The sequence below is a fragment of the Stigmatopora argus genome, chromosome 3 (assembly GCF_051989625.1).
Source record: "Stigmatopora argus isolate UIUO_Sarg chromosome 3, RoL_Sarg_1.0, whole genome shotgun sequence".
In the NCBI taxonomy this organism is placed as follows: Eukaryota; Metazoa; Chordata; class Actinopteri; order Syngnathiformes; family Syngnathidae; genus Stigmatopora; species Stigmatopora argus.
In genome coordinates this window covers 17,712,829-17,739,832 of record NC_135389.1, presented here as the reverse complement: position 1 = coordinate 17,739,832, position 27,004 = coordinate 17,712,829, and the positions used below count along the sequence as shown (strand labels likewise).

Sequence of the window (27,004 nt, the reverse complement as noted above, 5' to 3'; positions counted from 1 at the left end):
CTAAATTCCACCCACCTCCCTACTTTGCCTCGAACTGGCTCGCTACATTTCCATTTCAGCTGTAAAATGACAAGTTGGAGAATGTGGGATTCTATCTGACGATCTCTCGCATGTGAAGCAGATGCCTAACCTTGTGAGCTAAGTTCCCAACCTCCTCTTTACTTGCCTGGAACTGGCTTTCTGGATTTCCGTTTCATCTGTAAAGTGACAAGTTGGAGGATGTGGGATTTGATCCACTGCCTCTCGCATGGTAAGCGGATGCCTTAACTTGTGAGCTAATTTTCCACCCACCACCTTACTTTGCCTCCAACTGCCTTTCTAGATTTCTGTTTCAGCTTTCTAGTCGCAAGTTGGAGGATGTGGGAATCGATCCTACCTGCCACATGGTAAGTGGACACTTTACCATTTGAGCTAAATTCCCACCCACCTAACCTACTATGCCTTGGACTGGCTCAATACATTTCTATTTTAGCTGTAACGTTACAACTTGGAAGATGCAAGCATCGATCCAACTACCTCTGCCATTCTGAGCAAGCATATGAGCTAAGAATGAAACAATCACATTTAGTCATTTGTTTTATTTTTACCCCCCAAAAAATGTAACAGGACCTAGTTCCAAATGGATCGGACGTCTGCTTTCCAACGAAAGGAAATCAGATACATAGGTCTTTGTTTTTCTAGCAAGCATTCGACGCGGTTAATATACATAGAATAGGATTTAAAAAAGACAGTATTTTATAGCGATCATAAATGGCACTTTGAACATCTTTCACTTGTCGGCTCGCACAAAGGAGGCGAAGACGCTGTCGGCTCGGTCCAGGAGCGCTCGCGGACGGTCGTGTTCAACGATCAGCCCCCGCTTCATCACGATCACCACGTCGGCGTTGAGGATGGTGTGCACGCGGTGCTGCCAATGGAAGAGCACGCATTGTCCACCGAACGTCGTCGGCCCTACCTTCCCGTCTCGCCCGGAGCGCTTACCGCTATGGTGACCACCGTCCTGTCGGCGAAGGCCGTCATCACCACCTTCTGCAAGATGCTCTCCTGCGGGAGGAAAAAAGAAAACCCACCACCTCAACATTTTGCCCCGGAAAACATTCCCTCCGCCTCTGACGGGGCGGACCGTGGCCATGTCGATGGACGCCGTGGCTTCGTCCATGATGAGGATACCGCTCTTCCTCACGAAGGCACGGGCCAAGCAGAAGAGCTGACGCTGACCCTGGCTAAAGTTCTCTCCTCCCTCCGTCACGATGGCGTCTGCACAAAAACAAAGACACACAAAAAGGGTTAGGGTTTGAAAATGCAGACTTCCAAAGCTACGCTTTGCACACTCGTTCTTGTCAAACACTCAGAGGAGAAGGTCAAATCCAAAGAGGTCCCCGAACGAAGGCCAAAGGCTCATTTTCCATCCCGCGGTCATACGAGAAGGGGCATTGCGCGGAAAGCGCCGCAATTAATCGATCCCCAGTTGTTTCTGAGGATGACAAGGTCAGACAACTTGATCCCATATTTTTGCAGCCAAGTCGGAGTCAGCTGATTTAGCGATACCAAATCTCGCGCAGCACCAAAAGAAGGTTACACGTGTATATGACAGCCATGAGCTTCAACAGCATATAAAGAATAAAGCGAGAGATGTCCAATCCAATTTTGACGGCTCACTTTTGATTAATTTTGGGTGGATTTTTCACATCTTTGCATTTTGGGGCCCCTCCTCGTTGGCATGGTAGCCTCCCATGAGTAAGTAGTACTCCAAAAACGTCATCTTTTTTTTTCTACCAATCCTAGCAAGGCTAGGCGACGAACTGACCGAGTCCACCCGGAAGCGACTTGACCACGGGCTTGAGTTGCGCGATCTCCAGTGCTTCCCACAGCATCTCGTCGGTGGCCTTGGTTTCCGGGTCCAGGTTAAAGCTGAAGGTGGGCAGGCAGGCAGACAGGTTGAGTTCCGGAAGGGAAATTGCCAGCGACCGTTCGAGGGGGGAAGGACAGACGGGCGGTCGGTAGTACCGGATGGTGCCGCTGAAGAGGATGGGGTCTTGCAGGATGATGGAGAGACGCGAGCGCAAGGTCTGTACCGGCACTTTGGCAATATCGATGCCGTCGATCACGATCCGTCCTGTCGAGAAACGGGGGCCGTTTTTATATCTTTACTTTCCCCTTATTGTTGTCTTGGATGATGAATGGATTATGCATACCTTCGAACATGTCCACCATGCGAAAGAAGGCCAGGGAGAAGGAGGATTTTCCGCTTCCGGTCCGGCCGCAGATCCCCACCTACGACCCAGATACGCAGGCGGCCTGAGTACTTCACTCTTTGACCCCTGGGCCCTTTTCTCTCTCTCTCTCTCTCACCTTCTGTCCGGGACTGATGTGCGCGTGGACGTTTTTCAGTACGGGCTTGAGCGCGGCGTCATAACGCACGCTCAGGTTCTGAATCTGAATCTCGCCGTGTCGGGGCCAGCCCTCGGGCAACTGAGACGGACCTGGAAAGCACAAAAGCACAGATGGATGATATGCTCACGTTTTGTGTTTTTTTTCCAACCACAGCGATAGTCGGGGGACTACTGCGGTAAATTTTTATCTCCGACTATCGCTGTGCACCGCAAAATTCGAAAAAACTGCAAAGCGTTAAAAATCGCAAAAAACGGGGGAATACCGCGAAACATTTACCGCAGTAGTCCCCCGACTATCGCGGTGCACCGCAAAATTTGAAAAAATGCAAAAATCGCGAAAAATTTACTGCAGTAGTCCCCCGACTATCGCTGTGCACCGCAAAATTCGAAAAAAACGATAGAACCGCAAAGTGTCAAAAATCGCAAAAAATGGTGGAATACAGCGAGAAAATTACCACAGCGATAGTCGGGCGACTACTACGGTAATATATATATATATATATATATATATATATATATATATATATATATATATATATCACACTGCAAATATGATATTGGATAGTATTTCAACATGAATTTGAGACTGGTGTAGGAAGGGTTGAGAATTTTGGAACTCACTGAGCAAACCCTCGTAATTCTCAGGTTCCGTTTTCAGCAGCCCATTGATTCTCTTGACGGACGCCAGCTGGACTTCCATGTCTGCCAGATTACGCACCATCCAGTTCAGGTAGTTGGACACCTGATTGGGGGGAGGGGGGAGGACATCACTCATTGTAGATATTTCCCTGACGGACAAACTAAGACGGCGTATAAAATAAACCGTTTTTCAAAGTTGGATTGCTTCCAGCTCAATTGAACCCGAAGTCGACGGTAGGCGGGTCTCACCATAAGCGCGTAAGTGAGGCCCAGCCCCACCAATCCGGGAGACAGTCGATCGTAGAGCGAGTTGCTGATAGAGGCCACGGCGGCTACCAGCACCACGCACGTCCCAATATATTCCTATCGGCGCGGGATAAAAAACGGGTTGAAGCGAGCGACGGCGCCCCGGGCGGATGGACTTCCTCACCATGCGGACCTCCAGCCAGCGATTGGCCGCGGTCAGGAAGAGCGAGGCGATGTTGTTGGCGTCCGTGAACTGAAGTAACCTCTGCCGGAAGCGGGGCTCGTACCTGGGAGGGTCAGAAGACGGCATCCGGTTATCGGGGGAGGGAGATATCTCCTTAAAGGCTCCCGACATCCGAGACCGGACGTTTGGTCGCCCGGACCCAAACAACGGGCGACCAAACGTCCGGCAACAAAACAAGGTAAAACAACACGGTCTACGCATCAATCAAAGCCAACAATGGCCCTGAGCAGTTTCACTGAGTGGACGTGTGAGTGTAGAAGAGTTTGTATGTACATGCGTTGTCCCTTTAAGAAGCTACGTCAGTCAGGGTCTTAACAAGTTCTCCAACAAAACACAATAAAAGTCTGGGAAATTTGGAGCTTTTCTTTAGCCTAATAATTAATAGGGCATTAAGTATGACTAAATAATAATTCGCAGTTTGTATTGAGGGAATTTGAGCAACAATTTTAAATGGTAATGATCAATAACCTTCCGGGCGACCAAAAGTCCGAGTACCCCCGACATCACCTTAGGGCCCTGATGGTGGTGAGACCCTCTAGCGTTTCCGAGAAGTGGGAGAGCAGAGGGAGTTGTGTGCTGTCTTCCAGTTGTTGCAGGTCCCTTGGCAAAAGAGCACAATTTTGAATAATAATAATAATAATTTTTCTCTTATCCATGTGTGAGTGTTTTTTGTTTTCAAAAATCCCTCTCTGTCGTCTTACCTGGAAGCCACCCGAAAGTATTTCTGAATGAAGTAACAGGCGACGGCCAGCGGCAGGAGCGCCAGCAGGAAGACGGGGGTGACGTAGCAAATGACCCCCAGGGCCGACACGCACAGCAAGGTGGAGCGAGACAGACACTCCAGGGTGGTCGGGATGTGCTGGTCGATGGTGTTGGTGTCGGTGGAGAAGCGGTTGAGGATGCTGCCCAGTGGCGTGGTCTCAAACAGTCTAGCCAATTCAAACAACAAGGCTCGGATGGAGCCACAAATCCAAGATGTCGTCGTGCGCTTCCTCCGACACGTTAGGGTACCTCATGGGGGCCATGGTGATCTTGTGCAAGAGGTTGTGGTGGAGCTCCTTGGCCACGCTGAGGCCCGTCCACTCCACCGCCACCGAGGTGGCCAGACACAGGACGATGCCGAGGCAGCACAACACGCTGAACACGGACACGTGGGGCGCATGGCTGAAGCCGCAGTCCTGGAAAAAAAAAAAATCGGACGCCTTGATTTTGGGTTGGGAAATGTTATTAGTGCTTTGTTTTCATTTGATTCCCAACATGGCCACCCTAGTGTCATTTTGGTGGGGCTCATCATTTTTTCCCCATGAATTTTGATGACTTTATCACTAGTGGAGGTCTGGCGATTGGACGCCAACAGAGCATTCAAAGCTAGACTGCAAACTATATATATATGTATTATAAATGGATGAATATCGAACCGCAACATGAGATTTTTTTATTTGATTTGCGACCAAGTCACGGAAATGAAATGATGACGTGAGTACATTGGCAAATGGCTAAATAAAGTACAACCAAACTCAGTTTTGCTTCCGTTGCCTTTTAAAAAACTTTTTTAGCGTGTGGGTGTAGCGTGCATTTGGTGCATGTAGCACCAAATGAGTGTGTTTGTCGTCATCCTGGGTGTATTGACAAAAGAACTATATATCCCAGCAGTCACTGCGCACCGGAAATAGAGTCTGGGGCTGCTTCCCGTAGCCAGCTCTATAAATAATATATATATATGCCATGCCTGGCTGCGTCTATAAAAATGGTGCGTCCTTTGTGTGTTTAAAATACAGAAATAGCACTCGTTACTGACACTGCGGCTCAAAATACGATGCGCTGTATAGTCGTGAAAATACGGTACTTACAACTTGCTTTTAAAGGCAATGATAAAAAAAAATAAACTAGTTACGACTTGATTTGGAATGTCAATGCATTGACTTTGCCTTTACCAACATGGCTGCCCAGAGGCCATTTTGGATTTTCTTTTTCGGAGGTTCCATCAGTTGAAGAGTTAATTTTAGTATGCAATATAGTGGTTTGTTTTTATTTAAATGTAGCTTAGTTAGGAACACGGTGGTTGTTTTTCTTTTTGACCAAAAAATGTATTAGATTGTCATTTTTAGATAGAAAAGGTCTTGGGGGAAGAAAAAAAAACCCTAAAAAGAGTTTTCATTGTTATCATTTTGCTCACCTGAACAAGGGTGCAATTGCGGGCGTCCGACTTGGCGGCGACGACGCGCGAGGTCCAGCGCGCCAGCCAGTAGTCGATGGACAGCATGAGCGTGTGCTTTAGGAGCTGCGACAGGAGGAGCAGGGTGAGAAGGAGGACCCCGGCCGAGGACAGGTAGGTGCCGCAGGAGCGCCAGGGGATGGTGGCTCGCTGGCGCATTACCTGCGACAGGCTGTCCTCATCCTCGCTCTCCGAGCGCTCTTCTGGAGGACCACAAAGACGGCGCTTCTGCTCTTACCTCCATTCTTTTCTTGGCCTCAAACCGCCTCATTTGACGGAAATCGGCATAACGTTGAATGTTTTACTACCGTCGAGAGGATATTTGAACTCATCTGTTTTGGGGATTGAAATCAATTTCCCCATAAAAATGCGGCTGGTTTATTTATCTTTCGATCGGGCAGTTAATAGGTAAAAAAAGGGGGGGTTTAACGTTGGCTATTTTTCTCCCGATCTTTCCGTGCTTTGACCTCCCACCTTCCTCATCCTCCTCCTCCTCCGTTTTGGCGGCCTCTCTGGAGTACATTGCCCTGCGCAGATTTTTCCTCTCCAAGTCAGTCATGCTCGATGCCACCGTCTCCTGGAAAATCCATTAAAAAAAACATCACGTTCTATTCTTTGTAGAATATTTCCGGGTCACTTACTGTTGCATTTACGGTTCCTGTAATTTGCGTCACTTCCTGTACATTTTGACTCACTTTCTGTTCATTTCGGGGCAATTCGATTTTTATGGGGCGAAAAAAAATAAAGATCACCCATTGAGAAATACTGAGTTCATGATAAAAAGTCAATGCTCTGATACATAAAATAAATAGGTCATAAATACAGTTATGTTTATGTTGTATGAGTGTTTTTGGAAATGTTCATTCCATGTGACGGAATTTTCATTTTTACCGTGACACAAAGCCACGAATGCACCAGGGCGAATTGAAATTACCGTTTCAAACTCTTGGTCCTGCCGGTTCATTAACGTCTTCCATTGGTCAAATAGTTCCGGTTGACATTTCTGAATGTCCTTTAACGTCCCTTCGGTCTGGATGCTGCCGTCCTTCATAGCGATAATCTGAGAACAGACTAAGTAAATAGGCGGAGGAAATGGCACCGAGCGTCAAGGAGAAAGCAAGAAATGCTTCCTCACCCAGTCGGCATGCGGCAGGTATTGCAATTTGTGCGTGACCAGCACCACCGTCCTCTTCTCCTCTCTCAGCATTTTCAGGATGCCGTCTCGCATCAGATGGTCGCTCAGGTGGATGTCCAAGGCGGAGAAGGGGTCGTCCTGGAAGGACAGAGAGCGAGACACACTCATAAGGATTTTTTTTTTTTGTCTTACTTCAGATATCTATTTATATATGCATTGGAATTCAATCTTTTTTTTTCCTTTTACATTTTTTCATGTACATTTACCGTATTTACCCACATATAAGCCGCCCCGCGTATAAGCCATACCCTTAATATTGCCTTAACCTAGATCAAGGGTGTCAGACTCAGGTTGGTTCGCGGGCACCTTTAACGTCAACTTGATTTCACATGGGCCGGACCATTTAAGATATAATATTTAATTTAGATCTTTTTTTAATAAATGGATTAAAAGAACTGGATTAAAAGCCCTGAATATTCAGTTTTTTTATAGATCTAAAACAATGTTTATTTTAGCTTTTTTAAAATATATTTTTAGATTTTACAAAATGATTTTTAAACTAAAAACAGAAAAAATGGATTAAAAAATTACAATAATTGATTTAAAAGGGGGAAAATCAGGAAATTTAATATACATCTATACTCTTCATTTGAATTTGATCCTAAAACCGAAAGTCGGCACTCATGATTTACTTTCCCCGGCCACACAAAATGATGCGGCGGGCCAGATTTGGCCCCCGGGCTGCCACTTTGACACATGTGACCTAAATCATTCTTTGTTTTTACACTCATCCGGTCTCAATTAGCCTAAATATCAAAGAGAATATAAAAATGGGTCTTAGGAGGTTAAAAATGATTGAATTTTTCAATTTCTCGCGTATAAGCCGCTTCCTGATTCACAATTTTCACCTCCATATCCAGGGTTTTAATAAATGTGTTACTTTGAAGGGAAAAATTTTATTCGGCACGTTTTATTGCAAAACATTCAAACTAAAAAGGTCATTTTTTCAATATAAAAAATCTCTATTTTCGCACTTTTTTTGTTAAGGTATATTCAGTAAGTTTTTATTTTATTTCAAAGAACCTCCGATTTTGTAAAAAAAAAAACAATCCATGTCAATCATTGCATTTCATGGTCACCATGTCCACCACGTCCACACGTTTTGGACTCACCAGAAAGACGACATTGGTCTGCTGATACAAAGCTCTGGCCACGCTGATCCTCTGCTTCTGCCCTCCTGAGAGGATGACGCCCTGCCACAAAGACCGCCCATTTAGCCACAAATCAGACGCTATCTTCACCCGTCACGGAGGAAAACAACACCATTAAACGCACGGACGTGTTCACATTCAAAGGCACGAATGACTGGTTGACTGACCCGCTCCCCGATTTCGGTCTGGTCCCCCTGCGGAAGGATGTCGATGTCGGGCTGGAGGGAGCAAGCCTCGATGACAGTCTTGTACCTAATGGAGCGAACGCAGACACCAAGATGGAGTGGACAGAAAGTCAACAACGAATGTTGACGGAAAAAAGGAAAAGACATAAGATGAATGCAAAGTCACTTTCATCCAAAATCACTAGAGCAACCAAAAGTCCATTACAAGCCGATTAGGAAAATGGATCATCAATCCTTTCTTGGTGGACAGTGGACGACTTTAACCTCTTTAGAGAAGGTGCTTCATTTATATTTATATATACATACATATACATACATATATGTATATATACATATACATACATATATGTATATATACATATATGTATATATACATATATACATATACATATATGTATATATACATATATGTATATATACATATATACATATACATATATGTATATATACATATACATATATGTATATATACATACATATATGTATATATACATACATATATGTATATATACATACATATATGTATATATACATACATATATGTATATATACACATACATATATATACATATATATATATACATACATATACATATACATACATATACATACATATATATATATATACACATACATACATATATACACATACATATACACACACATATATATACATATACACATATCTACACACATATTTATATACATACACATATACACACACATATATATACACATATATATACACTTATATATACACATATATATACACATTTATATATACACATATATATATATACACATTTATATATACACATATATATACACATTTATATATACACACATATATATATATACACATACACATATGTATATGTATACATATATATATATATATATATGTGTGTGTGTATATATATGTGTGTATATATATATATGTGTGTGTGTGTTTGTATATATATGTGTGTATATGTATATATATATGTATGTGTATATGTATATATATATATATATATATATATATATATATATATATATATATGTATATGTATATATATATATATATATATATATATATATATATATATATATATATATATATATATATATATATATATATATATATATATATATACGTATATATATATATATATACACATACATATACACACACATACATGTACAGCGTTTATAAAAAAATGTACATTTGAAGGGTTCAAAAAATGTTTGGGCCTTAGGTATAATTGTCATCTCACCTGGTTTTAACCATGGGCATCTCGAACGTGATGTTCTCCACAACGTTAGCGTTGAGCAGCCAAGGCTTCTGCGACGCGTAAGCCACCGCGCATCTCTTCCTACCGTGAATAGGATCACCCATCAAACATGATCACTTTCCAAGCAACTTCGTAAATAACAAAAACATTTCAAAACTATCAATCAATTGGTATATATAGCATGTTTTAGAATATTTCTATATTCAGCCTCGCAGAAGAGGAATAAAATAAAAATATTGACCACATTGGATGACCAACTTTATTATGGGCGTAAAAAACACTGTTTCCACTTTTTTTTTTTGGGGGGGGGGGGGGGGGGGGGTAAACTTAGTTTGTTGCTACACAACCGACTCGTTAAAAGCACCCTTTTACATGACGCAAAACGAGCCGGTTCCGCAAATAAAATGGGAACACCGAGCAACTCTTAAGGAGAAAGCCCACGCCGACTTCCCTGGCCGTGTTTCTCGCCACCATTAGTTAAGATAAAGCGATCCCGTCCCTTAATGGCTGCTCATTAAGGAGCGAAATGTGTTTGCGAAGCCGAGACTCGGCCGAGCGTGAAGCCGCGTTATCCACTGGCGACGGGTTGGCAAACGGCGGCCGATAAAAATGAGCGTCCGTCGCTGGGAAATGGCTTTCCGCCTTTAAAAAGCTTACCTGATATCGCCGTCGCTGCTGCTGGCGTCTCGATCGCTGGGGCTGCGGGGAGATAGCAAACGCAGATAAGCCCTTTTCTTATCAAAATACAAATATTTTCAACTGCTTATCAATATTCAACAAGACCCGAGGCCATTTTCAAAACTAAATGAGTGTAAAAAGAAATACAATAACTATTTATGCATGAATTCTTCCAGTGTTTCTCATTTTTCCCCCGAAAAATCCTCGGCTAGACACAAAAGCAACACGAAATATCCTGAAAATGCCCCAAAATGGCCGATTCTCAACATGGGGCGAGTCGAAAAAATATGAGTTGGGGACATCCCGATTAAAAGTGTTGAAATGACCCGTCCCACTATTTCACTCCGTCTAAATAAAGCAAATACTGTCACGTTCCGTCAGTGTCAAGTGAACTTGACCCGTGTTATGCCGATACTAATGAGAACATATTTCCCTCCCCTTTCGGGCCAACTCACCTTTCATCGCCTTCTGACTCCAAACTGGGCAGACTGTGAGAAAAAAAAGACATAAAATATAACATTAGAACAAACTTGGAACTTTCACAAATGTATTCAGAGGCCATTAGGTGGCTACTTTAAGGCTTTGCGTGGTATCAGTTTAAGCCTGTGTGTATTTTTAGCAGGCGCCGACCGCCACTTGTCCGGAGGGTGACGGGCGTTGCCAGATTTATAGAGGCTGCTAAATTCCGCACGCAACACCTGAGGGGACTTTTATGCTTTTGGCCTTTGCGAGAACGATCACGTGAAGGGCATGTACAGGATACGCTCCGCGTGACGCGAGTGACTAAATATTTATTTGAAATAAATCAAAACAACGGTGACCTAACAGTGGTCAAAACAATGGTCATTTTTAAGCACAAAATGGTGAGTGTCAAAAAAATAAGACGCGCAGATGTCATTTTACACTTAGAAAATAAACCTGGCAACCCAATCTGGCCATTTTTTTCAACCGCATGGCAGTTATTACACCTTAAACATGACATTGGGGAACACCCACTTTTTGACTCATTCTAGTTGTGATGTCACAACCAGAATTGATGATCATTGCTAACGTTTTTAGTACTGCGCTAGCTAGTAAATGTTGACAGAATGATAGAACGCTCAAATGGCAAGAAGAGAAGACAGTAATCCCTCGATTATCGCGTCTTCACTTATTGCGGAATTCGCTACTAAAAGTTCATAAAAATGTGAAAATTCACGCTGACACGCGAAATCGGAAGCCACTCTTGCTACTACGACTCAGCACTGAAGAAGAAAAAAAGGTAGTTTTAATAGGGGTGACTCTACTTCACGATTTTATCCATTAGCGCGGCCATGTCAGGTCTACATTAACCGCGATATTCGAGGGATTACTGTGGTCCACCCTACTGGGTACGGTGTAATGTGGGGTAGTGTCGTCAGTGCAGGAACCTGTTCCAGGTGACGGTCCCCGATATGCGTTGCATCTCGCCAAGCGCCGCCAGCAACAAGGAGGATTTGCCGCAACCCACTTGGCCCACAATCATGGTCAGCTTGCCTGAAACGGACCAAAATGAAGACCCGCAAGATGTCGAAACCACGACAATGTTTGCAGTTACCGAAGGGAATCATGATGTGCACGTTGGCAAGCGTGGGCGGTCCGTCGGTCCACGTGAAGTAACCGCTGCATATCTTCGGAGAGAAGAAAAAGTTCACTGGTGGTCCGGACGGCGGTCATCGTTTTCCATTTCCACCAGTCTCACCTTGATACAAACGTCTTGGTCCACCATCAGCTGGGGTGCTTCAGCCTGGCGCTCGTCCTGCAAGCCGTAGTTATTCCAGTCATCTCTCGGGGGACGCTTCCTGTTCACCACTTTGAGGGGCTGGCAAATAGGCACAATTTAGACCGCTCGCCAGTCGACGACAGGACAGAAATCGACAAACGGACGTACCACCGCCTGGTAGCGATTTTGGTTATTGTTGCCCGAGGGCGAGGTCACCGCGGGACGAGCCTCCGGCTCGTCTCCGATCTCGTCGCTGGAGAAAAACTCGCTCAGCTTTTGAACGCTGCCGGGCAGAAAGGAAGTTGGTCAAGGGCCAGTCGCTTTTGCGCGAAAGTCACGCCGCCGGTCGGGAAAGAAATTTGACGTGCGACCACCTGACGAGGGCTTTGACGGTGGAGCGCACCACGCTGGAGAGCAGGAAGAGGGGTGTGACCAGGATGTGAAAAAGGGAGAGCGAGGCGAAGGCCACGGCGGGAGACAAATCGGCGTCCTCCGAGATGTGCACGTGAGCGACAAAGGTCTACGGGAGACACCATCACGCCGTTCAAATCAACAAAATAAAATGATACATGTAATATTTTGTCTATGTTTGGAAAAAAAAACCTGCTGAATTTGTGGAGAGCCAATCGCATACAATTAGCATACAATTAACCTAGAGTGCATTTTTTCTTCTATTTTTTGGGGGTGGACAAAAGCCGACAAGTACTGTGAGAACATGCAAATTCCATACAGGGATTGAACCCTCATTCTTGGAACAGTGAGGTGGACATGCTAACCACTGGGCCACCGCGCCACCTTGAATTGTATCAATACGTGAAAATGATAAATGAGCTCACCGTCAAGACGGCCGCAATGGGAATAGCCGCATTCATGAAGACTGAAGCCACAGGAGAAAAAAAGGTGAGCGAAAGGTGAGGCCTCCGGATTGGCCGTCCACGAGGCGGCCATCTTACTGGATATGGAAGTGTAAAGTGCAAAGGCCTGCAGGCTGGTGAGCTCCTTGCCCCGCGTTTCCTCCACGCTGTCGCAGAAAATGCGTTCCCAGGCGTACAGCTTGAGCAATTTGATGCCTCGCAGCAATTCGTTGGTCTTTTTCAGACGCTCGCCGGAATATTCCTGAAGGGCAGAAAATTAGGGGGACGTTGCCAAGGGGTTCAAGATTTCTTTGAAAAAATGTCCAACTTGTTTTTTTTTTTAATCGCAGTTTGCCCAAAGTTCTCCCTCACTTTCTTCTTACTGTTATGCTTTTGTTCTTCTTCTTCTTCTTCCACTTTTTCTTGTCTTTGTTCCTTTGTTGTTGGTGGTGCTCTTCAGTGTCTTTATGTTTTTGTTGGTCTTGTTCTTCATCTTCATGTTCTTGTTCGTCATCTACTTCTTCTCGTTCTTCATGTTCTTGTTGCTCTTGTTGCTCCTGTTCTTCTTGTATTTTTTCTCATTCTTGTCTTTGTTCTTCTTTTTGGTCTTGGTTTTATTTGGTATTTTTTCTTCTTCTGTTTTTGCTGTACTTCTTATTCTCCAAATTTGCCAGCAGAGGGCGCACAGGCTCTTCGTCGGTACTTTTCAGTGAGACTTTCGGGGGCCGGGCTGTCGTAGTTCCTTTTCAACTTATTCCGACATTCGACATTCGCCCTTAACCCGGGTGGCCCCGGTGACTTTTACGTTAGCCCTTTGACAAACACGAGCAACTTTCCCACTCGGCTCTACTCACCAGAGTGCTCTTCTGGGTTTGCGACAGCTTGGTGGCCACAAAATACTGAACGGGGGCCAGCACGGCGATGACGGTGGCTCCGATCAAGGCACTGATTCCCAAGAGGTAATACAGCAGCATCACTCCCACCACAATCTATGCAATCAAAAAGGAAGTGCCGGAAAATAAATCCATACATAAATCACACCTGAAAGCTTCAAAATGAAGACTTTGAAGACTTCAAACGGATCGGACGTCTGCTGGTGACAAACTCTTCAATTCACGGAAGAAAGTCGATTGAACGCCGTGTGATTCTCACGTTAATCACTACCGAACAGATTAGCGTAGCTCAGGCTAATGTCCGTTTTCTGACATGTTTGTCAATTTGTTAGCCAAAGTGCTATTGTTTCCAGACTTAAAAAATTGACCAAATCTTTCTTTTTTAGCCTCTTATTGATTGCTACAGAACAAGCTAGCATAGCTCAAGATATTGTCAGTTTTCTGCCATATTTCTTTTTTAGCCTCTTATTGATCGCTACAAAACAAGCTAGCATAGCTCAAGATATTGTCAGTTTTCTGGCATATTTGTCAATCTTTTAGGCAAAGTCCAATTGCTTATAGACCTAAATTTGGAGCAAATCCTCTTATTTTCAGCCTCTTATAAATCGCTACAGAACAAGCTAGCCTGGCTCAAGCTAATGCTAGTTATCGGCCTGATTTGTCAGACCAATATCGCATGTGTTATTCTTCCCCCCGTAGCAAAACATGACAGGTTGACATTGGGTAAATGTTATGGGAAGAACCCTCTGCGTTCGCTGGGGGTGAATGAGTTAAACCACCTTAGCGTGGACCCCCGGCCACCAGCTGTCGGTAGATTCACACGTCCGGAGAGACGTCAATCGACAGCACACATTCACACCTTTCCCTTCGCACGAAAATCGGCGGTGGAGAGAGAGGAGTGGGTGGGATGTGCTTTCTTTTCTTTTGCTAGCGACTCACTAAATGTGAGATTTTTTACGACAGCTTTCCTGGAGGTTAACACGCGCTGGGCCTGAGATGCCAAAGTGGTCATGCAATTGCCGGCGGACATTTTCGGTAGTAAAGTCGCGACATTTCAAGAGTGCGTCGCCAAATAATGAGACGTGCAAGTTTGGATTGTGGATTTTTTAGCGCCTAGTTTGCTATTGAGTGATCAACGACCGTCGACGTCAACGGAAGCTAATTAGATAAGGAAAACAATAGAGTGGAATAAATGAGTTTGTGATTAGTGGATGTCCAATCCGTTTGAAGTGAGAGGATGGCAGCGACTGAATGTTTCTTTTTTTCTTCCATTAATTACAATTGAAATAATGTTTTATTTAAATGTATTTATGTATTTTTTTTTTATTGTATGTATTTCTGATTTATTGATTAATGACAAAGTATTTCATTTAAATATTTTGTCGGATTATTGTATTTATATATTTGTTGATGCATTTATTTCATACAATATTTTATAAATAATTCATACATATTTTAGTAAAGATGTAATTCATTTTATTAGTTTTCATTTAAGTACTAAATACTGTGTTTGTTCATTCACTACTTTTTCATAATACTTTTTCAAAATTGACTGGTATAGGTTCCAGCACCCCCACAACCCTTATGAGGAAAAGCGGTATGGAAAATGAATGAATGAATTTTATTTTTACTACTCTATTTTTTGTATAAAATCTTATTCATATCTTGAGATTTACTCATTTATTTATAGTTTCGTCAATCATTTAGTTATGTTTAAGTATTAATTGTGTGAAGGTATTAATGAATTCATCCATGGATTTCATGCTATTCAGCATTTTATCCCTTTGAATTGATCTCATTGATTGATTTAATGTACAGTCATCCCTCGATTATCGCGGTTAATGTAGACCAGACATGGCCGCGATAAACGATATGAACTTTAAAAAAAATGAAAAATAAATTCGTTTTAAAAAAGAATTTATATATATATATAGATATAAATTATTTTATTTATTTTTTTATTTATATATATATATATATATATATATATATATATATATATATAAAAATTCTTTTATTTTTTTTATTTTTCTTTATTTTTATTTTTTTTTAAGTTAATAAAAATGTGAAAATCCACGCTGAAACTCGCAAGCGGAAGCCACTCCCCTGTCCTCCGGACGCAGCACTGAAGTTAAAAAAAATAAAAAAATATATATTATTATTATTATTTTTATTTAATTAATTTTTTTATTTTTATTTTTTAACTTCAGTGCCGAGTTCTAGTACCAAACGGAGTACAGGGGAGTGGCTTTCGCTTGCGAGTATCAGCGTGGATTTTCACATTTTTATGAACGTAAAAAAAAAATTGAATTAACAAAAAAAAAAAATCCCCAGAAAAAAAAACACGATGTCGTGAAGCCGCGATATTGGAGGGATTACTGTAATTGCCAGTGGATTGATTGGCGCTCCTTACCTGGACGGGCATGGCCCACAAGTTGGGGCAGAGGAAGAAGAACCACATGAGCTGGTTGGTATCGATGGCCACCAGGTTGCAAATCTGCGCGGCGGTCAGCTCGCCCATGGACATGTTGGACGTGCACAAGCGCATGATCTTGTTGTAGATTTTGGTCTGGCACGCCAGAGAGAGAGGGAGATGTCGTCAATCCCCCCAAGCCAATTGGCTTCTTTAACCTATCCCGGCCAGGCCCCGCCCCCACGTACCTGGATGGCGCCGCGGAGCTTGATCCCCGTCTGGATGGCCACGTAGTAGGACGCCTGCAGGAAGGTTCTCTGCAGGAGGAGCGCGAAGAAGAGCAGGACGGCCAGCACGTACGCGTTTTCCAGAAACTCCTTGGACGACAGGAAGTAGAGACCCAGCAAGCGCGCCTGAAATAAAGGAAATGAAATATTCATTTTTCTCCTAGATGGGATTTATTGCTTTAATATCACACAGAGCATTAATCTTTGATTTTTCCCATGAATACTAGAGATCCGTTCTTTTAAAGAGTTTGAATTTAGATAGAGGCGTATGATTGGACAGGCATCGTCTTCAGGGGTATTGAAACAGTTAAGGGGGTGTCAAAAAAAATGGATGAGATTTATTTATTGCACTGCGGCAGAACATCACAAGCGAATGCGAAAATAGTCCGTCAGAAATAGAAACAAAACAGATTGTTGTTTAACTGGTCCCATCTTGACCGCGTTTCACGCTTCGGATGGATTGGACATCGAGCATTTTCAATGGCGGACATTGAGTCAATAGTTATTTATATTAAACTTTTAAAATATTGGTATTTTTTATGAATTAGGAAAAAAAAGCACAGTTGAGATATTATGTGGTTAATTTGAGAATTATGTCAGTATTTCCCATGGGTTTATTTACATTCGCTAGAGGGCGCTAGACGTCCAAGCGCGAGGGTTGATTTGCTGCCCGCCCTCCTGCTTCAGATGAATTGGACGCCCACGAGTGATGAGCCCATCTTAATTGACGGCAGAAGCATGCAAAGAGCGGTCATCGCCACTATCAAAATGGCCGTCCTCTGGGCGGCCATGTTGGTAGGGGCGACAATCCCATTAAAGTCGACGCAATGACAATCAAAATCCAATCCAAACTTGCTTATTTGTCCATTGGTTTTGAAAAGATGATTTCACAAAGCTTCACTTGAAGTGGATCGGTCGCCCAACGGCGCGAAAGGACGCCCAACGAGAGCCTCTCACCGGTTGTCGGCTGGTGCGGTTGTCCTTGCTGATGTGGTGGACGATGCCCGAGACGCAGAGTGGACCGGCGAAGCCCAGCAGGTCGGCCAGGAAACGGAAGGTGATGCTGAGGATGAGCGGTCGCCCGAAGGCTTTCCTCAAGGCCCGCCAGATCCACTTGGGGCCCTGCGGCGGGGGGCCCTCCGCTCGCTAAATGGAGAAAAAAAAAGAGAAAAGAAATCAGTGGGGGTAAGCCAGTCGATCAAGAGTACTTTTGTGTTTGTTTTGGAAAAAAAACTTAAGTTAGATGATGATTGGACGCACAGGAAAATGAACAATAATCATGTATATGTGATGTATTCAAACTTTTTTTCAATTTTTTTCGAAAATAAAATGATCATCATTATTATGTTCATTAGCAATAGAACATTCAGATAAATAAATTGGATATATATTTCTTCTTTCCAAAAAATACTTTACTGCAAGGGTGTCATACTCGGGTTGATTCGCGGGCCACATTAACGGACCATTTTAGATATAATATTTAGATTTTTTTTATAAATGGATTAAAAGAACTGGATTAAAATCCTTGAATATTCAGTTTTTTATAGATCTAAAACAATGTTTATTTTAGCTTTTTTTTATATATTTTTAGATTTTACAAAATGATTTTTGAACTAAAAACCAAGAAGAAATTGATTAAAAAAAATACAATTATCGATTTAAAAGGGGGAAAATCAGGAAATGTAATATACGTCTATACTCTTCATTTTAATTTGATCCTAAAACAGAAAGTCGGCACTCATGATTTACTTTCCCGGGCCACACAAAATGATGCGGCGGGCCAGATTTGGCCCCCGGGCCGCCACTTTGACACATGCTTTACTGTGTCATTCTACTGTTCTATAAATTATGTTATAATATAAAAATATAATGAAGTTTCTTTCATTTGCCAAGCACCTTCAATGGCACTGAAACAGGAGAATTCATGGCCAAGTTTAAATGAATTGGACGTCTATTACTGTATATTGCAAAAGAAGAGTGAAATACTACTCTTTTTTTATTATTGTTATTCATTGCCATAACCAGTGTATAATTACGCATTTAATCAATAAAATATGTATATATCAATACAATTTAAAAATATAAGCTGCTACTTTTTCCCCCTCGTTTTGGACCCTGCGGCTTTTTGTTCACTGCATTTATTCATATAGATTTTTATGGCCTAATATTTTATATGATTATTGTTATATTTTATATATATATATATATAATTTAACGTACATGCCCCTTAATACAAAATGGACAACTGCGACTCAAAAGAAAATGATGATTTTCTGGTGGGCTGGGATCATGGTGGAAAAATGAGGGTAATCCTTCCTCGTTAAAAGGTCAACGTTAGCGAACGTGGGCGCTATTTTGGTGCTTGAATTTTCCTACTTTGCGCACGTCAGCGAGTGCGTCCAAACAACAGCTCGCCTTCAAGGCCGGAAAACAGCTGCATCGCGACTTCCGCGTCCTCTGGGGAAATCTTTCATGTAGTCTGAGAAAAGCGGCACGTCCCTCAACCAAAAAAAAATATCAGTGTCGAACTTTACGCACGCGGCTAAATTGGACGAATGCTGGAGTTCATTCTCAAATGTAGTCTTGTTTTTTCATTGGATAGAATAATTAGTTTCCCTTTTAAATTAGAATATCATGTTTAAATTTGTATTTTTTTTTGCACGAGAAAAGAAAAGACACGACTTAAACCCAAATAAGTCAGCGTGTCTTTCTGCGACCGTGTCGTTTCCCACGGAGAGCGCCGCCATCCCGCCCACGGGGGTCACTGTGTCGGCCAGTTCACAGTCAAAACGGAACGGAGCACGTGTGGAAATTTGCGAGCGAATAATGAAGAGCGTGCCGACCTTCTGCTGTCGGAAGGCTCGCCGCAGCTTCTCGTAGTTGGTGAGCGCCCTCATGGTGATGGGCAGCTTTCCGATCACCTTCAGGTCGATGGGTCGCCGGTGAGCCGCTGTGATGAAGGTGTTCATCCACCAGTAGGTGGCTTTGGACAGCAGGTTGACGAAGGGCTGCAGGAAACGCACGCCCAGGTCCTGCAGATCCTCGGGGGGCTTCACTTCAGTGGGCTTGGCGAAACACACGTAGCGCTAGGAGAATAGGACAGTTATCTTAGCGAAAAAGATAGTTATCTTAGCGAAAAAGACAGTTATCTTAGCGAAAAAGACAGTTAGCTTAGCGAAAAGGACAGTTAGCTTAGCGAAAAGGACAGTTAGCTTAGCGAAAAAGACAGTTATCTTAGCGAAAAGGACAGTTAGCTTAGCGCTTTCGTTGGATTATCCATTGGAAAATGGGTGGGAAGATTCAAGCTGGCTCTTTAAACCAAAGAGTTAAGGCACAAGTGAATAATAACGTGATGCTATTAAGGTCGTTGCGCTTCATTGTGTGCAAAGCATGATTGGGAATTTGGCTTCCTCAGCTGTTTACCCAGAGGTACGCAATCAGCAGATGAGGTCGATTCTGCTCTGGGGTTAACAGGGACAAATTACTAAAACAAATTATTAAAATACTTCAAACTATCCACAGGGCAAGAACTAATATATTTATTAAAGTCGGTGTGGACAGAGTGAGTTCGAGTCCTGTTTGGTATAGGTTGAAAATAATGGAATGTATTAATAAATATCTAAAAGAGGTGACAAGAACATTTTTGTTCAATATTATTATTTTTCTACTATGAACATTCATCCGCTTCAACGTCTCCTAGTGATAAACTCATTGAACTTCCAGGTAAAAGGCGCTAGCAAAATGGCTACAGGGTGGCCATGTTGGTAGGGACAAGGTTCCATTTCAAGTCAAATGAGGCCAAAACTCATTTCAGTTTAAATTGGACAGATTGTCAGCGTCAATAGCACGGAGCAATGTTGGGCGATGGACTCACCCTGCCCAGGATGACGTTGATCTCCACGGCCAGGAGGAGTCCGTAGAGTAGCACCAGCAAGCACGTGATGCAGTAGCGCAGCTGCCCGGGTCCGATGCCGTGCTGTGTGTATTTGGCGAACTTGATGGTCTTCATCATGAAGGCCAGAAGCCAGTAGATCAGGAGGACTGAGTCAAGACACAAAACTAGCGTCACACGACATCTGCTTTGGAGATTTTCCAGCATTTCTTTATACCATTGATGCCAATATTGCCCTTTGACTAGCACAATAAATGCAAATTACACATGAAAACAATCGAGTGTATCTTACTTAAACTAAAGAAATAAAATCTGACAAAAATATACCGCCTGAAGTGGGCCTTATTCCCATTGAATTACACTTTAATTAAATATTCACAATATTATACTGCCTTTAAACCACATGTGGTTTACACCAAAAAAATGAATAATACAACATGTCAAAAATAAGCAGAAAGTCCTTAACTAGTCCCAATTCCTGAATTGAATCTATTTGCTAGCGTAGCGATTAGCCACTCACGACTCGCTAATTAGCATGATATTTACACAAGAGACCAGCAGAGGCCAGTTCATCCTCCCAAATCAAAAAACTAAAAGCAGCACTTTCAAAACAAACCATTAAAACACACTCATTAAACAATTAATCTTAGCAGCACTAATTTTACTCATTAATTCTCTCCAGAAAAACCTTATCTTATCGCTGTGCGCCATGGATATTAGCACGCTGGCTAATATCTGTGTTGGGAATACAAAAACAAATAGGCAAAGCCGCTCACGCGCATTTTCCAGATGGAAAAAAGCTGATTGGAGTCGTGATATCGTGTTTGCAGTCTCGTCTCGGGACAGTCGAGCATTGAGATGAGGACGCATTAGCCAAATTGGTTCCGTTGTTTGATCGGATTATCCTGAAGCACGTACAAGCTAACATGTTCAGTTCAGAGGGAAGGTACAATACATAGAGATATGTATAAACATATGATTTTTCTGTTCATCCTGTTTTTGTGGCACTTGACAGAATACAACTGGATTACAGAATAAAAGCAAGTTCCAGTGTTCCCTTACCGAGTAGTAATTTGGGGAAGTTGGAGGTCTCGATATTATGATAGTAGACGATGGAGGTGATGCCAGCCATAAAAGCCAGACCTGCGGGCATGTACAGGTGAAGGTGGAGCGATTGGCTGAACCTGCCAGTCATCCAACACAAGGCGCAAATTACAAATCAAACAGAGCGCTTAAAAGCGGAAAGGCGGACGTACCCGTCGGAGACCACGCCTTCGGCGATCTCGCAGACCAGGATGAAGAGTAGCACGAAGGTGAGCAGCCAGCGCAGGTCGTGCCCGGGAAAGTGGAGCCATGTGCTGTGATGGATGTGGACCTTGGAGCTCTGACTTCCCCAACCTTAATCACACACACACACAAAAAAACTCGCTTTGTATTTTTCGCTCTTTCGCGTAGGCGTGTGACCAGTACAGTGGTACCTCGACCTACGATCAGCTCTAGCTACGACATTCTCGAGGTACGATGAAAATTTCGATCGAATAATTCGCCCCAGATACGATCAAAATTTCAAGATGCGACCAAGCCAGGTGGCCATGACATGAGAGGCTGTTTATCATTGTAGGGCGTCTTTTTTTGCCGCATCTCTTTCGTGTATAACAGATATCTACGAGCACTGAACGATTTATTCACACTCGTTTCTCCTACGCATCGACCAGGAAACGCACAACGCGCATGCGTGTGCAAAAAGAGGGCTTTCTGGGTAATGGAGTATACTCGTGCACACATCACCAATAGGCAATGGCACCCTTTCTCAGAATAAAACTTTATTACCCACAATCAATACGTGGGTAGGCTGTTATTCCTTCCTTAGCCTGCTAGCTCCCGCGATCGCTCATTCAAGACTACTTCTCGTTGGCAAGTGGTCGTGCGTTATCCTATTGTGAGGACAATTCTGTGCATCATTTTCGGAATATTTTGAAGGGAATACAACAGTAAACAGCCCATCGATAGCGAACGTGAGGGTGGAGGCGTGGCAAACCGCTAACCCGGCCAGAACGAAGTTACAAAAAAAATAGAATTTTGTGTAAAGTTACATTAAACTTATGTTTGAGTGTGTCTGTATATATTAATGCAAGTTAATTTAAATTTGTTTGTTCGTTTACGAGTGTGTTGTTGCCGTGGATAAAGTCCCCCCCAAACACCCCCCCCCCCCACACCTCCGTGTATGTCGCTGTCTCTACCCTCTGTGAAATGCGTCTAATTTTACTTCTATTAAACACATTTTATTACTATTAAACCACTAGTTATGTATTACTTTGTTAATAGATGGCGAATTAGAAGAAATAAAACATTTTTTCCAATCCAATATCCTGTTTTTGCTGTTTTTTCAGAGGGCTGGAATGAATTAATTCGTTTTTAATTCATTTCAATGGGAAACGTTCGCTTGAGGTACGAAAAGCTCGACATACGATCTCAGTCCCGGAACGGATTAAGATCGTATGTCGAGGTAGAGGTACCACTGTAGTTCAAATTTGTCCTCTGTAGAGGACATTTGTATGGCCAAGAATCCATACACCGTTTTAAAAAGATGTCAGGTTTAATAAAGGAAAGCGAAAGGTTGCGAGCGAGATCTTTTTACAAGAACAGTGATGAAAAACACGTTTTTTTCTATCCTTCAGCTGTGAATGCTAATGAGACACTTCCTGTGGATTTTAGCTCATTTACAGGTCACGTCTGGTTAATTTGGGATTCCTGAAGAGGCATGACAATTGAATGTAAACATTTTACAGGCAATTCAAGACGTCGCATCCAAACCTGCATTTCATTCAATTCAGAGGAAGCACTAAGCCAATTAAAGCCGACGGAAGCGTAACAACTGACGACAAATGCAGAATAAATCAGTTGTTCAATTAGAAAATGTAGCTCTAGGCTATAGAATACTTTCTTTTTAGCCTGCCGAGCTGTCTTTCAACTCGTTCTTTTTCGGGCCATTAAACACGTCGCCTGTGCCTTGAGGAGGACTTTTTTTTTCTCAACAAGACTCCTATTTATGGACCACAAATAGAATTCTCGAAGTGCGTTCGTGACTCACGTTTACATATTGCAATGACATTAAAGACTTGCTTAAATGTACTATAAGGCCCTAAATTATGAGTCTCATTTGCATAACATCATTTTTCCAGCGATAAATATTCAATCCATCTGATTATATTCCAATTTTCTGACACTGGAAGCAGTCTCATCAGTTTTCATGCATAGCCAATGAGAGGAAGGCCAGGTCGGTGTCAAAGCAGTTGTGGCGAGTGACAAATTGTTCACGGTTTGCTGCCTTCTCAAATGGATGCACAAGCATCTTTACCATTCGTGAATGGGTCGTCGCACAAGTGGGGGAAAATCTCTTTAATGCACAGGTCACTTGGTTTTTGTTTCATTCATTGTTGTTGTTAAAATTAAAAAAACTGGGACAGGTGCAAATTTGGTTGCATTTATTTTATTTGTTCTTTTTTTTAAATTTATCTTATTGTTTAAATACATTTAATAATAGGATTAATTGGGGCATTTTTATTTAAATATTTAAAAAAGGAAAAATATTCTTTGAATTTTTATTCAATTGTATATTCCTCGATTTCTCTCATTATTAAAATACTGGGAGAGGTGCAATTTTGGTTACTTTTATTTTATTTGTTCTTTTTTAATGTATCGTATTGTTTAAATACATTTAATAATAGGATTAATTGGGGCATTTTTATTTTAATATTTAAAAAAGGAAAAAATATTCTTTGAATTTTTATTCAATGGTATAATTCTGGATTTTGCTCATTTTACAGAGATCGTCAACAGAAAAGGGGCACTTAAAATATTTTATTTTTCCATTTAAAAAATAAAAAAAGTAGATCATTTTTAAAGACCAATAAAACAGTGGATATTGGTGGATTTCAGTCATTTGATCGGCATTTTATCTTAGCGACGAACACACTTTGGCGAGTCGAATTTGGCCCCCAGAACCTTGGTTTTGACACCAACCGGGTTCAGATTTTAATTTTTTAAGTCCAATGTACCAAATGATGAGCGATAACTCACCGATGAAGAGTATGGGGAAAGTGATGAAGAGCAGGAAGACGTGGGGCACCAAGTTGAGCGCATCCAGGAAGCAGCCATTGTTGAGAACGCCCCCGTCCACGTTGTAGGCCGACGAGTTGTTCTCGCTCCCGCAGAATGCCAAGGACATGCTGGAGAGGAGACGGGAAGAAGAAAAAAACAAAAGCCGTCCGTAAAGACGGCCATAGTGCTGGGGGGGTTAGGGGGCTTGCCCGGTTTTCTAACAAAGCCGTACCCCGGCGCCAAAAGAACAAAACGCCAGACTCTTCCAACCTTTGGATGGCGGAGGGCTCAGCGACGATCAACGGCGGGCGGCTCTCCTCTTCTGCAATCGGCGGCGGCGGAGACAAACATCTGCGTTCCGTCGGCGCATCCTCCCAAAGTCTGGACGGGCCGAGGAACGCGCCGACGCCTGGCCGGCCGGCATGCCGCGCTACCCAACTGCCCAAGCGCCTGCCTCAATGCCTGCCTGCCTGCCTTCCTCACCAAGCGAGCACGTGCTATTCCCGCTGAGCTTTGCACACTGGAACGACCTTGCCAAAGACGGACCGAAACAGAGACAGAGAGAGAGAGAGAGAGAGGGGAGCTAGATGAATGTGAGGGAGGGTCGGGAAATAAAAGAGAAGGTATAAGAAGGGGAGGGGGAGGAAAGGGGGAGGACGGACGCTCTGTCGCTAAGCACATCGAGTGTAGTGCTTCCCGCAATTAAATGCATAGAAACAATTGCATGTCATAAAAGGTTCATTTTCATTGATTTATTGCCATTTTAAAAATTGTTTTATTACCATCATAAAAAAATATTTTATTACCATTTTTAGAAATTGTTTTATTACCATTATAAAAAAATATTACCATTTTTAAAAAATGTTTTATTACCATCATAAAAAAATATTTTATTACCATTTTTAGAAATTGTTTTATTACCATTATAAAAAAAATATTACCATTTTTAAAAAATGTTTTATTACCATTATAAAAAAAATATTACCATTTTTAAAAATTGTTTTATTACTATTTTTCAAAATGGTTTTATTACCATTTTTAGAATGTTTTATTACCATTTTTAATTGATTTATTCCAGCATTCTTCATTTTTTGTATTCATCTTTATTTCTACCAAAAGCTAATGATGAATTATTTCCAAATTTTCAATGATATTTTGATTTATTTCTATTTTTATTTCCAGTTCTCTAAACATGTATTTATCCGTATCATCATTTTTTCAGTCTATTTTTTACCTCAATATTTATTCATTAATTTCAACTTTTATGTATTATCATCCATTATTCATTTCAACTTTTTCACTTAATGCTTCTTTTTAGGCCTTTGTTTATTCATTCCATGCAAGTATTGACTTGAATATTTATTTACCTAAACGTTTCTTCGTCCTCCATATCGGAAAGCATCGGCAACCCAATTATAGGAGTCGCATAAATCATTGAATGTGATTTATGCACCCATCTAAATATGAAAGTTCATTGCGGAGAAGGACGGCCAAAACCAAAGATCACTCAACGCTCACGGGAGCAAATTTGATTTATGACCATTTTTTTTCACTGCTCAGCATGCGAGCCTGTAGCCAGCTGTTTGATATCTCCATGGAAACGTAATGACGGTGGGACGGATTTTGGCAAGCAGTCTTGAGTTTACCGTTTTTGTGTGTGTGTGTGTGTTTTTTTTTTGTTGGCTGTTCTACAAAGCATTTTTTGCCTTCTTTTTTTCCCTGAATGTTTCCTTTTAGTCAAGTTTTTATCAGTTTTAGTTTCTTAACTGCATGAAAAGACTTTTTTTAATAAACTTTATCCATAAAATTTAACTTGCATGAAAATATGACCAGAATAATACGGGTAGGATTATTTTTTATTTATTTATAATTTAAATTTTAACCCCAATAAAAACTATTCATCTTCACGTGGACATTAACCCGAACTATTTGGGTCATATAGATATATAAAATCTTTTTGTTAAAATAATCATTTTTGGAAATCATTCCTAGGAAATAATAAGAAAATATTCTTACTACTTCATTTTATTAACTAATTTAATTTTTTTTCATGAAAAATAGCAAAAAATAATTTTTATGGACTCATTTTATAAAGCTTATTATATTCAATCAGAAAAAAAATTAAATGGAAAAAATGCTTCTGCTTTTATTTAATTCATACATATTTTGAAAACTAAAAACTGTTGATTTCTGTCGCGGGAAACGAAGTAAACATGACTTACGGGCCACGGGGATTGATGCGGCGGGCCGGATGTGGCCCCCGGGCCTCGGGTTTGACACCTGCTAGCCGCTCAACTCAATGGCTTGTGCGACAACTGTTCTTCATCGAGCGTAGTCAATCGAGGTCGACTCAGCACCGCTTTTGCCCTGACCTATAAAAATAAACAAACATTAAATTGACGCCGACGTAGCCCGAGGCTCACCAAAAACGTTCCGTTCAGACTCGTACGGGAGATTAAGTGGCGTGTTCAGTCATTTCCATCTCAGCAAGTTAGCAAGTGCACGCAAATCCTGCAATTGGCGTCGTGACCTCTCGTCGCCGCAATCACGCGTATTTAATTTGCCTTCAAAACGTGTTGAAAAGCATCCAAAAAGTGTGCAGG

The 27,004-nt window shown here is 42.0% G+C and overlaps 1 protein-coding gene across 1 annotated transcript; it reads right to left on the bottom strand.

The window, feature by feature from the left end:
- Window positions 1–563: 563 nt before the first annotated feature.
- Window positions 564–26,793, bottom strand: abcc8 (ATP-binding cassette, sub-family C (CFTR/MRP), member 8). The gene is made up of 40 exons (XM_077597387.1): window positions 26,624–26,793; window positions 24,672–24,931; window positions 24,381–24,529; window positions 21,557–21,698; window positions 21,363–21,484; window positions 20,283–20,449; window positions 19,252–19,494; window positions 17,366–17,554; window positions 16,370–16,534; window positions 16,122–16,277; window positions 13,670–13,804; window positions 12,915–13,077; window positions 12,798–12,838; window positions 12,336–12,481; window positions 12,130–12,244; window positions 11,941–12,060; window positions 11,797–11,869; window positions 11,630–11,735; window positions 10,676–10,708; window positions 10,200–10,241; window positions 9,525–9,623; window positions 8,251–8,335; window positions 8,045–8,125; window positions 6,873–7,010; window positions 6,672–6,797; window positions 6,212–6,314; window positions 5,699–5,940; window positions 4,534–4,700; window positions 4,224–4,451; window positions 4,030–4,122; window positions 3,463–3,565; window positions 3,282–3,395; window positions 3,015–3,135; window positions 2,353–2,483; window positions 2,196–2,274; window positions 2,008–2,116; window positions 1,808–1,911; window positions 1,124–1,257; window positions 982–1,044; window positions 564–907 (listed from the first exon to the last, which is right to left on the bottom strand). The coding sequence occupies exons 3-40, from the start codon at window positions 24,526–24,528 to the stop codon at window positions 770–772; spliced, it is 4,764 nt and encodes a 1,587-aa protein (XP_077453513.1). The 5' UTR covers window position 24,529; window positions 24,672–24,931; window positions 26,624–26,793; the 3' UTR covers window positions 564–769.
- Between the last annotated feature and the right edge of the window lie 211 nt (window positions 26,794–27,004).

What these genes read in the sequence shown, in the direction of transcription:
- abcc8 (XM_077597387.1), bottom strand. Translation starts at nt 24,528, where the DNA reads ATGTCCTTGGCATTCTGCGGGAGCGAGAACAACTCGTCGGCCTACAAC. An exon ending in ACCTGCCGCATGCCGACTGG is followed by an intron (nt 6,798 to 6,872) that starts GTGAGGAAGCAT and finishes GTCTGTTCTCAG; the next exon opens with ATTATCGCTATGAAGGACGG. An exon ending in CATGGTGGACATGTTCGAAG is followed by an intron (nt 2,117 to 2,195) that starts GTATGCATAATC and finishes GTTTCTCGACAG; the next exon opens with GACGGATCGTGATCGACGGC.